The sequence below is a fragment of the Mustela nigripes genome, chromosome 16 (genome assembly GCF_022355385.1).
Source record: "Mustela nigripes isolate SB6536 chromosome 16, MUSNIG.SB6536, whole genome shotgun sequence".
In the NCBI taxonomy this organism is placed as follows: Eukaryota; Metazoa; Chordata; class Mammalia; order Carnivora; family Mustelidae; genus Mustela; species Mustela nigripes.
Window position 1 is genome coordinate 47,837,413 of NC_081572.1, and position 13,250 is coordinate 47,850,662.

Consider the following 13,250-nt stretch of genomic DNA (forward strand, 5'->3'; position numbering starts at 1 on the left):
CCTCCTGGCCTCTCACCTGGAGTGGGTCCGACGGATGGCCTTGGTGTGCTGGTCACTGGCTTGACCAAGGCCACAGCCTCTCTGGGCACCTGTTCCCACCACAAAGAGAGTGCTCAGGGGGCAGAACGGAGGCGGGGAGCCAGGAAGGGGGCAGTGGCAGGGGCAGCCGCTTATAGGGGCAGATGGCTTTGGAGGCACTCCAGGGCCGCAGCCCAAACGTGTCCCTCACCTGGCTGCCCCCTGCTGCCGCTGGGTCGCCCATCTGCCCCTTGAGGATCATTAGCGCCTCCTCGTGTGGATCTGGCCGCTTCGCAAACATCTTTCCGCCATCCTTCCTGATGGATTGGATAGGGGTTTTTCTTCTTCCCAGCTACAAATACCTGTAACAGGGAACTTCTTCCTCCACCCCCAGCCCCACCCCCATCATTACATGTGAGCGCACAGAGAGGGTCAGAGACTGGCCTGAGGTCACACAGCACAACCTAGAGAGTGGTCTCAGTCTTCCTCTGGCTGAAGGATCATTGGGACCATCTGCGTGAGCAGACTCACTCCCTGCAGGGTGCCGGGCAGGGGGCTGCTCCCCAGGTGGACGGGCCCACAGCAAGGAGGGCCCCCCCCACATACCGTCCAGAGTGCTGGATGGTGGGGACAGGGGCAGAGCTGACCTGAGGGCCTCGGGCCGACCTCCCCGGGGCGGCTGCTGATACTGCCTCACGATGTTCTTGATCTGCTGCGTGGGCTGCGGGAAGTGCTCTGAGTTGAGTGTGGAATACCGGACCAGATCTGGACAGGGTGCAGCTGTAGGCAAGGGGGGGGTGGGGGTGGGGGACAGGGTGAGGCCCCAGGGGACACACTACAATCCCAGTCCTGTCCCGGGAAGCCCCCCCACCCCCAACCACAGGGATAGGACACTCACTGGTTTCTAGACAAACCCGGTGCTGAGCTAGAACAGGGACGGCCACGGGCTTGGTGGGGGGTCTTGGCGCCTTGGCCAGAGGGGCAGGGGCCAGAGGCTTTGGAGAGGAGCGGAGGAGCACAGGCTTGGCTGGGGGTCCAGTGCCCACAAACTGCGGCCGTGCCTCTGGTGGTAGGGGTTTCTGCAGAGAACAGGGGATAGGGTGTGCTTCCTGGGACACACCCGCCTGTTCTTAGGGACCCCACATTTACGCCCAGGACGGGCTGCGGGGCAACTGCCCCAGAGAGGAACAAAAAAGCCCCAGAGCAGCACGCCTCTCGGCTGGGCAGGCCAGGCTCACCTCCGGGGGCAAGGGCCTTGGGGTAGGGCCCAGGGGCTGCTGCTGGAGTGCCATGGCCTGCAGGGTCATCTCCCGGGCCTGGGGAGAGGTGGTGGCGGTGGTGACTGGCAGGCCCAAACTCAGGGCACCCCCCGCACCCATCCGGCACTCACCAGGAGGACGGCCTGCTTGTGGATGAAGGCCTGCTGCAGGGCCAGCGTGGAGGCATCTAGGCCTGGGACTGGGGGGGAGCCGAGTCGGAGGGCGTAGATCCCAAGGGATGGGAGGTAGAGGGAAATAGGAATTCCCCAGCTATCCCCCACCCTGCCGCTGTCCCCCTCACCCCCTCCCGCCAGGCCCGTGGCTGCCTCCATCCTAGCAGGTAGAGGAGCCCCGAGAACCAGCAGGAGAGCCCCCCTCATCTCGCCCGACCCCAGAACCACCCTGGGGGCAGGCACTGACTTGGCTTTGGCTTTGGCTCTGGGGGTCTCCTGGGGGGGTCTTCAGTGCTGCTACTACCGCTGCCACCAGGCTGGCCTCCCCCTTTCATGCGATAGGCAATGGCTGTTGGCTTCTCCAGGTCCTGGGGGCAGCAGGTGGCTCAAGTGTCTGCCTCACTGTCATGCTCCTCAGACACCAAGGCAACGGGCACCCGACACCAGCCACCTCCTCTGTCCCTGGGGCGTCTGCTCCATGCCCTGCCTCCAGTCATGCAGCATACCAGTCAGTACTCCCACAGCTGTGCAAACTCCCCAAACCCATCCCCCTTCCCACAGGTGAATGAACAGGTTCCAGGAGATGCTATGCCCTGCTCAGGGCCCACATCATGCCACGGAGGGGCTCCTGGAAGTTCCCAGAATGAGCAAGGGTGCCTGAGGGGGCTGGCTCCCACTGGAGGTGGAGGAGGGGCCCATGGGTCCTTCTGGGGTCAGCCTGGAGCATCTTGAGCCACGGGGACACCCTCAGCCCTGGCTGTGAGATGCTCCTGAACCACCCTGTGGTCCCAGCTGTCTGCAAACACCACCCTCGCCAATCCCTACCGCATCCCCGTAGGACAGCACGGGGTCGAAGAGGCTGTCCAGGTAGCCGTCCAGTCCCTTGTGGGGCACAGAGGGTTCTCCCGGGGTGTCTGAGTCTGGTTGGGAGGGTGGGGGACACAAAAGCCAAGTTCTTTTCTCCTGCTAATCTCCCCATTGCCTCCAGGATCCCTCCCCACCAGACAGTGGCCACTGCTGGCTGGCCTTGGTAGTTCGCTGTCCCTCTCTGGGTCCCATTTGTACCGTCCTCGTTGTGGCTGCAGTACCCATCGGAGTCAGCTACTCTGGGCACGTGTCCCTGGGCCTGGGGCCTGGTGGGTGTGTCCTCATCCGAGTCCCAGCTGTTCCCAAACAACCTGTAGGGAAGGGGGCCCTGGAGCAGCTCCCCTCCTACAAGATCGTGGCTCTCCCTGAATCACCCCCCAACCCCACCACCATGTTCTCTCTGGACTCTGGAAATGGGTGACTCCCTCCCTTTAAAGGTGGGACCCGGAGGGGGCAGCAGAACATCGGGCTCTTGATCTTGGGATAGTGAGTGCGAGACCACGCTGGGTGTAAGTTGCTTAAAGCTTAGGTTTAGAACTCAGCTCTGAACCAGCAGCTGGGAGAAAAACCGTGTGTGAGGAGAGGCCATCTGCGTGAAGGGCCCGGGGAGCCACCTACGCTCTGGGGCCTCCCCTGCCGGCCACAGGCCCTTCTGCACCCACGATGAAGTAGGACTTCTGTCTCGGGAAGTCCCGGAGCAGCTCGAGGTTGGACACCAGGTCCAGCACATAGTCGTGGCCTGCCAGCTCTGCCCACTGGACCCCATGCCTCATGGCCACCGTCCAGCCCCGCCAGCCGTCTGCCAGGCCCCTGGAGACAGTACATGGAGGAGCAGGGATGAGGGACGGAGCCAAAAGGTACTGTCTGGAGAAACCATGGAACATGAGCCAGACCCTAAGCATGACCAGAGTGGACCCCATGGTGGGGGGAGGGGTTGTCTGGTCTCCTGCTCCTCCCCCTCCCTCCTTCTGCACCGGCCTTGGGTGCCTTCCAGGGTGGGGCCTTCCAGGAGCCAACCTGTGCCGCAGAATGTCTCCAGCCACCTCTTCCCCCGTACTCCAGGAGTGCACCGGGCAGGAGAACTGGTCGCCTGGGGCAGATGCTGGGTTCAGCCAGGATGCATCGGCGGCCCAGGCCTGCTCCTTCCCTGCCTGCTTGCCCGCTCTTGTCCTGGACGCTGGATCCGCACCCTCCCGGCCCCCGCTCCCTTCCCCCATTCCAGGTCCTGACCTCTCTCCTAAGACACACCCAGAGGGCCCCTCCCCAGCATCTCCTGATCCCTGGGGCGCACTGGGGCCTGCTGACTCCAGTGGCCCCTCTGGAGGGAGAGAGGGACTAGGGAAGGCAGCTCGTGGTGGGGAGAGGACAGCTCACCATTGAAGCAGCCCACGTCCAGCGCCATGCTGGCCTTCTCCTGGGTTGCTCTCCACTCGAGCTGGGTTGGCGGGAAGGTGCGGGCCACCCCAGAACCCTGCTGTTGGCCTTGGCCCATGGCCTGCATGAGCCGGTGCTGACACACAGCCTGGAAGCCGTTCTGCCCATGATCAGACACAAACCTGATGGGCAGGGGAGTTGGAGCCAGGATGAAGAGGGGACTGTGGCTAGATAGAGGGGGATTCTAAGCCTAATCTGAGGGAGGCCTAGGCTAGCCCAGAGCTGTGAGGTGAAACTGACAAGGCCCCAGCTCTGAGGCTGGCTCGGAAGGGTCCCAGGCTATAGTCCAGAGCTCTGGGATGACACTGAAGGGGTCCCTTGAGAGCCCAGAGTCCCAGGACTAAGCTGAAAGGGTCCCAGGCTAACCAGAAGTATCTTTAGCCAGCACAGAGGTCCAACAAAAGGCCAAACAGGTTCCAGGAAGGCCCACCAAAGCTTGTTGGAGCAAAACGTCATTGACAAGGTGGGCTCTGCAGCAGGGTGTGGGCAAGAATGCGGACTCTGAACACTCTTCCCATCCCTTCACCAAGCCTCCCATGGGGTCATCTGCCCCCTCTGAGCCCGCCTCCAGCTTCTTATCCATACAAGAGATGGCTGAAAGGGTTCAACTTGACCCAGGCCCAATCAGACTGATCCCCTCCAGAGGTAGGTGCCCCACATACGTGGCTCTCTGGCTCCTTCCCTCCCTGCTGCTGGAACAGCCGTGGAGCAGGCCCACGGTGGCCGCAAGAGGGAACCCAGAGCTGTGCCCACAGGAAGCCCCAGACAGGCAGGCAGTGGTCCTAACCTGCTGCCCCAGCTTCCCAAGACTGACCCTCTGAGCTGCCCACTGACCCTCTGAGCAGGAGTGGCCCTGCACACTGAGGCTCACAGCCCCCAACCCATTGGTCCTGTTACCAATGCTAATTCACAGGTGAGGAAAGAGACTCAGAGAAGGGCATTGACTTGCCCCAGGTCACACAGCAGGGAAGTATCAGAGCTGGGCTTTGCACCCGGGGCCTGCCTGAGCTCGCTCTTTTGCAAATCACCTTTCTCACCTGGCATCATCATTGTCATCAGCATCACCAATATGATGAGGATGCCAACAAGATCTACACCCACACACCACATCCAGTATTCTATAGGTTGAACCTGGTATTTGAACCCCGACTGTCGTGTGTCCAGCCTCTCCACTCCTAACTACCTGGCCCTTTTCCCATGTCATGACAGATCAGCGCCTTTTCCCCAAATTCCCCAGACCCTGGTCTCGGCCATCATCTGAGTTTTGCCTGAGCCCTACCCTCCAGAGTGAACACCTGCCGTCGTTTCTGGCTCAAGCCCGGTGGAGACAGAGACCAGCCTCTGGTCCAGCCCCAGTGCCTGAGCTTCCCAGCACAGAGACCTCACTCCTGCCCGGCCTGACCTCTTACATCCCGCCCCGGGGTCCTCATGCCCACATCACCATCCTCATGCCCTGGCCGGGTCCACTCACTTGAGCAGGTACTTGTTCAGGCGCGAGGAAGGTGCAAAGCCGCTAAGGCAGGTAGCCAGTAAGAACCAGCCACGCTCGGCATTGTGGGCACTGGGATTGCGCCACACCTGGTTTGCCAGCTGCGCCAGGATCTCGTCCCGGAGTTCAGGTATCACCAGCCCCTTGTGCACGATGTAGTTCCCGAAGACATTTTCCTGGGCACCATACAGGTGGGGGTCGCCCATGAAACGCAGGATCTAGGACACAAACAGACTCTCCTGGGCCTCTTGGAAGGTGGTTCCTGCCAGGGTCCCACCACCCCCAACACGCACCCCTCTCCCATCCTTTCCCCATGTTCCTGGAAAGCCCAGATAACAGCCCCCTGTGTCACAGTATAATTGCCATGCCCCGTGCCAAATGACCAGGCGATTTGCGCCAACTACGATAAAGGTCGGGATCCCAAGTACATTCTGACTTTCTCTCCTGCTCATGAAGCTTCCACGAGCACTTTCCATACAGCCCCAGCTCTAGCCTGCATCCCTGGCCTCCAGCCAGCCCCCACCTCCTGCTCCAGGCCCCAGAGAGCACTCTATAACATCCACATCTGACCAAGCACCTTCCTTGGTTTCCCAGGGCCCTTGGAATGAACTCCAAGCTCCAGATCTGGCAGACAGGCCCTTGGGACCCCTCCCTGCCTCTGCCCTTCTGACTTTCACCAACTGATGTGTTGACATCAAGTTTTTCTTCTCTCTGTGCCTTCTCCATCTGTCTCAGCTAGCAGACTCTGAGCTCAAATGCTGCACCACCCCCCAACCCCGCACTTTCCCCCCAAGAAGCCCTCTCTGATTCTGTCCATCCAGAACGGGATTAGGGCTCCAGTCAGACTTCCTGGCCTCTGTGCCTGACCTCTGTCCATGCTAATCGTCACTGGTCAGGTGTACTCTGCCTTCTCCCTTGGACTAGGAAGGCCTCGAGGAGAGGAACCAGATCTATTCTTGGTGTCCCTGGGAAGCTCTTTGCCAGGAAGACGGCTGGGAGAAGAAAGTCTCCCAATCCCCCGAGTGGGATTAACCCTAGCCCAGAGTGGAGCCCAGATTCCATCCCACACCAGAAGTCTTTCCTCAAAAGAAGAGCCCCGGGCTAAATGGCCTGGGCTAGTGGAGGACCAAGGATGGCAAAAGGAGCCTCACGGCCTGAGACTTCAAAGGCGGCCTGGGCGGACCCTTACCAGCTTGAAGACGCTCACGGCTTCCACGTGGCACTCTGCTGGCAGCCGCGTGAGGGGTGTCCTCAGGGGCACTGTCAGCATCCCGAAGGCAGGTTCCTGTGGACACAGGGCGGGGCATGGGACTGAGCTGGGGCTTGTGGGCACATCTGGATACACTGCTCTGTGCCAGGGAGGGGGACAAGAGCCAGGGAGCTATGGGCTCCTTTCCCCAGGGTGTGGATGAGGCTACTGAGGCCTGAAAGGGGGCAGACCATGGCCATCAGCAAGCTGGGGGTGGAGACCATCTGAGCGTCCTGGAGAGTCGGAAATGAAAAACGGGATGATGTCCCGTGGCTCGACCAGTTGTTAGACATTTGAAATAGTTCCAACTGGTGGGCAAACAGCCACTTCCTAAGCCCCCGAGGGCCCCCCACTTCCATCTAGCCCTCCCCCGGAGCCCCCAGCCTCCTCATGATCCAGCAACTCAAGGGCTCATACCCCACGCCGCAGGGCACGGCCAGGAGCCTGCCCCAGGCTGACATCAGTGTGACTTCTCGTCTGTCAGTGCCCACTGGCCAGGGCCACGTGGGACCACGCCAGCTTTTACCTTAAAGTGGCATCGGACAAACTTGGCCATGGGGTAGTTGTTGATATCCAGGGGCAGTGTGACACGGGGTTCAGCCTGGAGCCGGGGAGTCCGCACAGGGGCCACCCGGGGCACATGAGCTGCTCTGAGGCCTGTGGAGAGAGGGAGGTTGTGGGGCACCAGAGTCCAGCACTCACCCACACCCACCCCCCACCCCAGGGTCCAGCACTCACGGACCTGCCACAGCTTGTAAGAGTCCTGCCAGCTCAGCAGGTACCTCCAGGTGCCCCACAGCTATCACCTCCCGCTTGCTCAGCTCCTGGAGGGACAGCCCCGAGTGAGGGGCAGGCCCGCCACAACGCCCGCCAGCCAGCCTCCCTTCTTACCCCTGCTGCCACCCAGCGCCCACACCCACCTCCAACTCCCGGAGCCGCGCCTCCTCCGCCCGGAGCCTCCGCTCTGCCCTCAGCTGCAGGAGAGCAGATGGTCAAGGCAGGGGAATGGTGGGCAGAGGTGACGGCAGGCCCCAGGCTGGGGGCAGCCTGAGCCGGCTCCCAGAGGGTGGCTGACGCCTTGCAGGCGGCAGAGGGAGGCAAAGATATGGCCGGAGAAACAGGAAGGGAAGAGCGAGAGACAGAGACACCAGGCAGAGGGAGTAATACTTGGGAGAAAGAGAAAGACCCATAGGTGGTCCCCTCCTCTCCCTTCACAAAGCCTTCAGTAGAAGCCGGGTAGTTCTTCAAGGCTTTGGGACTATATTTGTCCTTTGCATCGTTGGTTTATATGACAACAGGCCAAGACAGGCATTGAAGTAAAAGGAAAACTGTATCTAGGGTGGCTTCAGTCGACAAATTCTGTCATACCCGACGACTGAAGGCCTTGCTGTGAACCTGGCACAGGCCAAATCCTTCATGAGCAAGATCTCACAGAACCCCCTCCACAACCCCTGGGGAAGGCGGGTAAAGTGACGATGGGCAAGGTCAAGGTCACAGCTAGCGAGTGGCAGAGTGGGCATTGGAACCCAGGACTGTGTGAGGCCAGTAGTCCCCTCCTAGGTGCTAAGTGCCTCCTCCCGCCCGCTGCGGCCTGGTTCCCTGGAGCAGGTGGAGGGGCCGGCCTGCACCTTGAGGTAATGACGGTGGTTCATGTATGTGTGCACCAGGGACCGGAATTTCACCAGGTTCCTCCTCATCTGCTGATACCGCTGCCTGGAGGGAGTGGGGGGATGGGTGGGTGGAAAGAAGTGTGTGGGGGAGGGAATGGGGCAGGCAGGGGTTGGGATCACCGGGTGGCCAAGGTGCAGAGATGCCCACGCCAGCCCGGCCAGGATATCAGCACCCAGAGTTCAGTATGGGAGCCCTGTACAGCTCAGAGAGGGGCAGTGGCTTGGCCAAGGTCACACAGCCAATTAAGTGGCAGGGCCTGGACCACACTGCTGGGAGCAGGCCCACCCCAATGGGTTGTCCTCCCAGGGCTCCTAAGATGCAGGCTGGGGCCCCTCTTGGCTGGAGAGATCAGGAGGGCCATGGGCTCGGTGGGCAGGACGGCCCAAGGCAGAGCCATAGTGGGAACATCCTTCTGGCTGAGGCTCAGCTCTTACTTGCACGCCTCGGGGCCAGGGAGCTTCGTCGTCGTACCCTCCCCCCCCCCTCCGGGGAGCCCTGCCCCGGGAGGACAGGGTACCTGGCCAGGTAGCCCCGGGCCCGGCTCTGCAGCAGGACGATCTTGCGCCGCAGCGAGCGGAAGCGCCGGCGGATGAGGAAGCCGCGGAGGCAGCGCTGCAGGGTGAGGGCCGCCAGGTGCAGGACGCGCTCCCGCATGCTCTCCAGCAGCTGGTGCAGGTGCTCCTTGAGGAACAGCTGCGGAGGGCAGGCGGCCGTGAGGGTCTCCCGGGAGGCAGCGGGGGAGGACCAGCTGGGGTGGGTGCGGGGCGGGCTCAGCTCGGAGAGGTGGGAGGAGCTGCGACCGGGAACCGGGTGGAGAGCCCGGCCCGAGTAACGGTCCCCAGACGGGACCAAGCCCCACCGCGCTGCTCTCTGGGTCAGGAATGTTCGGTCGCGCCGTTTCTCATTCCATCGTCTCACTCTGAAGCCCCTGAACTTGTGGCTTCCAGGGGCGGCGCGTGGGGTGGGGCTCACCTTGCTGACCCCGACGCGGTACATACTCGGCAGGACCGTGCACAGGCGGCTCAGCACGGACACGCACATGTCCCCGCTGGCTGGCAGGTTGTGCTTGAGGGCCACGAGACAGCGGTACCTAAGGTTCCCGTGGAATAAGACACTTTACTGCCACCTGCTGGAAATTTGTAATAGCTTCAAATTACTCCTAGAACCTACACACACACAGGCAGTGAAACTAGGAAAAAATGCGGAAGGATAAATCTGCTCTGTGATAGCTGGCCGATGATGAGCTTGGGTGGTGAACAACCTGAGCAACTGTGCATGGCAGGCTGCGTCTTGCCTGGGTTCTGGGGCCGCGGGGGAGCTGAAGGATCTGTGGAGCTCAGGAACCACCCTACTGCGGTACCTGTCAATGAACACCTGGAAGGGCAGGCGCACTGGAAAGCCCTCTTTGCGGATTCGCACAGTCTCCAGCACCCCCGAGTAGCGCAGCTGCGCCATAACCACGTCTGGCTCAAAGAGGCCTGGCTCCTGTAAGAACGGCCCAGATAGGGAGTTTGCACACCAGTCCACCCACGTGCCCCAGGCACTAGCAGTTACAAACAGTCCCCACAGTGGGCTGGGCGGATGGAGGCCCAGAGAGGCACAGCCACTTGCCCCAGGTCACACATCATGGGGAAGAGGATTTGGCTCTTCACATACCTTCTTGTGATTGGGCTTCAGGCACCGTACGAACAAGGGGTTACACCTGCGCAGGGGCAGGAGGACGGCAGTGTGAGGTCCCAGAGAGGGAAGTGTTGACCATAAAGGTGGTGATGTGGGTCAGAGGTGAAGCTGGATGCCCACCCCACTACATGCTCACCTCTCCATCTTTTCTACCAGATCCAGGAGCGACTGTTGGAACTTAGCGGCCACTGTGTGTGCCTTGTGGAGCCGGGTGACAGAGCTGCTCTGGCCCAGGCGCTGAGGGGCAGCCTGTGGGGCGTGGCTGGAGAAGAGGTGTGCCACCACCTGAGCAGGGGTGGGCAGCAGGCCGGGGCAGTGGTCCAGGTGCCCGGAAACAGGGAGACACGGCAGGGTAGGGGCCGAGAGACAGAAACAAGGAAACAGAGGTTGGTGGTGAGACCGGGGTGGGGGGAAAAAGAAGTTAAAAACAAAATGAGCCAAATCTCCAGACCACAGGGATCAGAAAACCACCTCCTTGTGCCCCTGCCCTCTCTGCAAGGCCACTGTCCTCCTGGACCACACCCCTCTCAAGTCAAGGTGCTCAGCACCTTCCAAGGGACCTGTCTTGTGGTCGGGCTGACTTTTTTCCTTCTGTCTGACTGTGCAGCTGATCCTGAGGTGACCTTCCACACACATGGTCATGAACTCTGGCAATGACCTCAGCAGGGTGCCCATTTGACAGAGAAGAAGGTGGAAACCCAGGGAATGGGGGAGGGTGTCTGGAAACAACAGGGCTATTTGGGAAAACTGCTCAGTGAAGGGACAGGGCAGGGCAGGCTGGGTGGGTAGGGCCGGGGGACAGGCAGGGTGATCCAGTGGGACCAGCTAAGGGCATGGCTCTTCAGGGGTCAGGACCAACAATGGGAGAAAGTACAGAGCAAGGCAAGACTCTGGGTTAGGGCTGAGATCAGGGTCAGAGCCTGGCTGGACCTGGGGTGTGCGAGAGGCAGAGCCAGCACCTTGGGTACCTAGGGGACCTCCCCATTTCCTGGACCGAGAGAGGGACCTGATGGTGGGCTGGTTGCTCTTGGAGTGGGGGGTGTGGGACAGAGCGGTAGGAGCGGTAGGAGGTGAAGCTTGCTCACCCGCGTCCGGCTCCGCACAAAAAGATCCAGCACGTCCTGGCGCACCTGGTCGTGGTTCTTGTCTAGGAACTTGTGCACCTGCAAAGGGGTAACAAGGGGCAGCTTGGGTTGGAGCCCACGCAGCCTAGGGGCAGGGCAGGGGGATAACCTACCCCAGTGTGCTTCAGTCTGTCTGCTCCCCTCCTCCTTCCTTCTTCCCTACAGTGGGTCAGGGGCTCTCTGTCCCTGCCCTTCCGGGCCTCTATCTCCCTATCTGTCCTAGAGAATACGGGACCCTTCCCCCTCCTGTGGTCCCCTCCCCTTCTGCCCCCAATACCCTTCCCATCTTCCGGGGATGGGGCACCAGCCATAGCTTCATATAAACAGTCTGGGTCTTGGCCCCATCCTTAGTGGAGAACCCTGTCCTCTATCTGTCCTCCAGATGAGGAAAACGGGGCAGGGACATGTCTGAGATAACAGAGTGACGGGATCAGCGTCGTTACTGGTAACAGCTACTCCTTATCACATTCAGCGCAGGAGATGGGCACTATCATTAGCCCCATTTTCCAGATGTCCCCACATAGGCTCAGAGAGGTAAAGCGGTTTGCCCAAGGTCACAAAGCTGAGGATCCGCAGGGGGCCAGAACTAGAACCAAGGGGGAGTGTCTGCAGCCCCTGGTGTGCTTGTGTCTCCAACTGCGGACGCTGTGCAGGCTGTCCTGGGTCTCACCTGATAGGTGACTTTGCCTGCGTAGTGCTTGATGGTGAACTCGGGCAGTGGCATTTTGGGCTTGGAGTAGAGCGGGTTGGCGCCGTGGTGGTAATGGCACTTCTGTAGAAATGTGTGGTCTGTGGCCTGCGGGCAGGCGGGGGTCAGCGGGTGCTCAGGGGACCCGGGCACCCCGTTCTGGGACTAGTGGCAAATCCTCCAGCCCAAACTGCTTCCAGGTGAGCGCTGGGGAGCAGCAAGTCACAGCTGCCCTCAGTGGCCCCACTGCCCTGACTGGGGAGGCTTAAGCGGAATCCCACCCTGGACTTGCATCTTCCAATCAAAGTCTGAGGTCCAGCCTCAAGGTCACCGCCTTCAGGAAGCCTTCCATAACTTATCAGGCTGGTACCCTCTTCTGGACACCCACAGCCCCCTATCCAGCCTCCGTCACCCAGGTTGTGAATTGTAGGTTGGGTGCCCTGAGCTCCTGTCCCCCAGGCCAGAGCAGATAAGAAGGCAGGACCTGGACCTGATGAGGCCATGAGGCTCAGAGACGTTGACCAACCTCACCAGGCTCACACAGCACCCATGGCTCACCTGGGGAAAGCAACACTGGTCATCGAGGATCCGCAGGATGCCGTAGGGCTTCAGCGAGATGAGGTTGATGCATGGCTGGTTGTCGGCAAAGGTGATCTCCCGCCAGTCGATCTGTTCCCGAATGTACTCCTCCTGTAGGCATACAGCGCTTAGCCTCCTTGCCCTGCCCAGGCCGCACCCACCCTGCCTCCTAGGCTGGAGCCCCGTGAAAGGGTCTGGCCAGGGGCACCTCTGCTCCCACAGAGAGCTCACTTCCTGGGAGGGCAACACGAACCATCTCTGTGTCCGGTTCCACCCTCCCCCTGGGACAGCCCTGCAGTGGGGGAGAAGGATCCCCCACAACGCCAAGAGGGCTTTTGTCGGCTCAGCACCCAGCATCTTCTGTGTCCAGAGCACAAGCCTTCATGTGCTGGCCCCCGGCCCAGAACACCTTTCCCTCCCCTCCACCTGACCACTTCCAGTTTGCCCTTTGAGAACCAGTATTGCCCTGCCTGGCCCCAAGGAGGCCCACTGGCCCATCAGGAGGGGACATGAGTGCTCAGGGAGGCTCTGCACACCTGCTCCTCCTGGAAGACAATCTTGTTGAAAAGGTACTGAAGGTTCTCATTTGCATAGTTGATGCACAGCTGCTCGAAGCTGTTGAAGCTCAGGTCCTGCCAGGTGGGTGGTGAGGCTGGGCCAGCTCCCTCCTTGGCCAGTAGCCCACGTGTCCCCACCCAGGGCCCCGCTCACTGGCCCCAGATGCCCAGTGCCCTCCTTGCCTTCTAAAGCCTCCGGGGGGTATGTGAAGGAGGAGAGAGGAGATGGCGGGGGGGGGGGGGCTGTCAGCAGAGAAGGGAGGGAGAGCTGGCTTAATGTCCTCTGCCCCTCACCCAACGTGCAGCCCTACCTCAAAGCCATAGATATCCAGGATGGCGACGGACAGCGTGTCCTGCTGAGGGGATACCAGAGCGTTGACCCGGGCGATGAGCCAACCGAAGAGCAGCGCATACAACACCTTGGCGATGGCATCCCTGGAGCAGAGATGGTGCTGGGACAGG

General features: G+C 61.0%; 1 protein-coding gene across 1 annotated transcript in view; it reads right to left on the reverse strand.

Annotated features, from left to right (window-relative positions):
• The window catches only part of MYO15A (myosin XVA), a 50,578-nt gene that overhangs the window by 21,726 nt on the left and 15,602 nt on the right, over positions 1 to 13,250 (reverse strand). Inside the window, exons 14-41 of the mRNA XM_059380588.1 lie at positions 13,100 to 13,223; positions 12,768 to 12,863; positions 12,211 to 12,342; positions 11,635 to 11,760; positions 10,926 to 11,003; positions 9,977 to 10,125; positions 9,817 to 9,862; positions 9,521 to 9,645; positions 9,133 to 9,250; positions 8,678 to 8,853; positions 8,118 to 8,202; positions 7,410 to 7,463; positions 7,232 to 7,313; positions 7,016 to 7,146; positions 6,430 to 6,525; positions 5,223 to 5,458; positions 3,692 to 3,873; positions 3,335 to 3,407; positions 2,936 to 3,127; positions 2,477 to 2,628; positions 2,276 to 2,370; positions 1,698 to 1,818; positions 1,409 to 1,476; positions 1,257 to 1,334; positions 917 to 1,097; positions 666 to 798; positions 230 to 335; positions 17 to 89 (exon numbers count right to left, since the gene is read on the reverse strand). Of these exons, the coding sequence (XP_059236571.1) occupies positions 17 to 89; positions 230 to 335; positions 666 to 798; positions 917 to 1,097; positions 1,257 to 1,334; positions 1,409 to 1,476; positions 1,698 to 1,818; positions 2,276 to 2,370; positions 2,477 to 2,628; positions 2,936 to 3,127; positions 3,335 to 3,407; positions 3,692 to 3,873; positions 5,223 to 5,458; positions 6,430 to 6,525; positions 7,016 to 7,146; positions 7,232 to 7,313; positions 7,410 to 7,463; positions 8,118 to 8,202; positions 8,678 to 8,853; positions 9,133 to 9,250; positions 9,521 to 9,645; positions 9,817 to 9,862; positions 9,977 to 10,125; positions 10,926 to 11,003; positions 11,635 to 11,760; positions 12,211 to 12,342; positions 12,768 to 12,863; positions 13,100 to 13,223 (3,308 nt within the window). The remainder of the gene's footprint in view (positions 1 to 16; positions 90 to 229; positions 336 to 665; positions 799 to 916; positions 1,098 to 1,256; positions 1,335 to 1,408; positions 1,477 to 1,697; positions 1,819 to 2,275; positions 2,371 to 2,476; positions 2,629 to 2,935; positions 3,128 to 3,334; positions 3,408 to 3,691; positions 3,874 to 5,222; positions 5,459 to 6,429; positions 6,526 to 7,015; positions 7,147 to 7,231; positions 7,314 to 7,409; positions 7,464 to 8,117; positions 8,203 to 8,677; positions 8,854 to 9,132; positions 9,251 to 9,520; positions 9,646 to 9,816; positions 9,863 to 9,976; positions 10,126 to 10,925; positions 11,004 to 11,634; positions 11,761 to 12,210; positions 12,343 to 12,767; positions 12,864 to 13,099; positions 13,224 to 13,250) is intronic.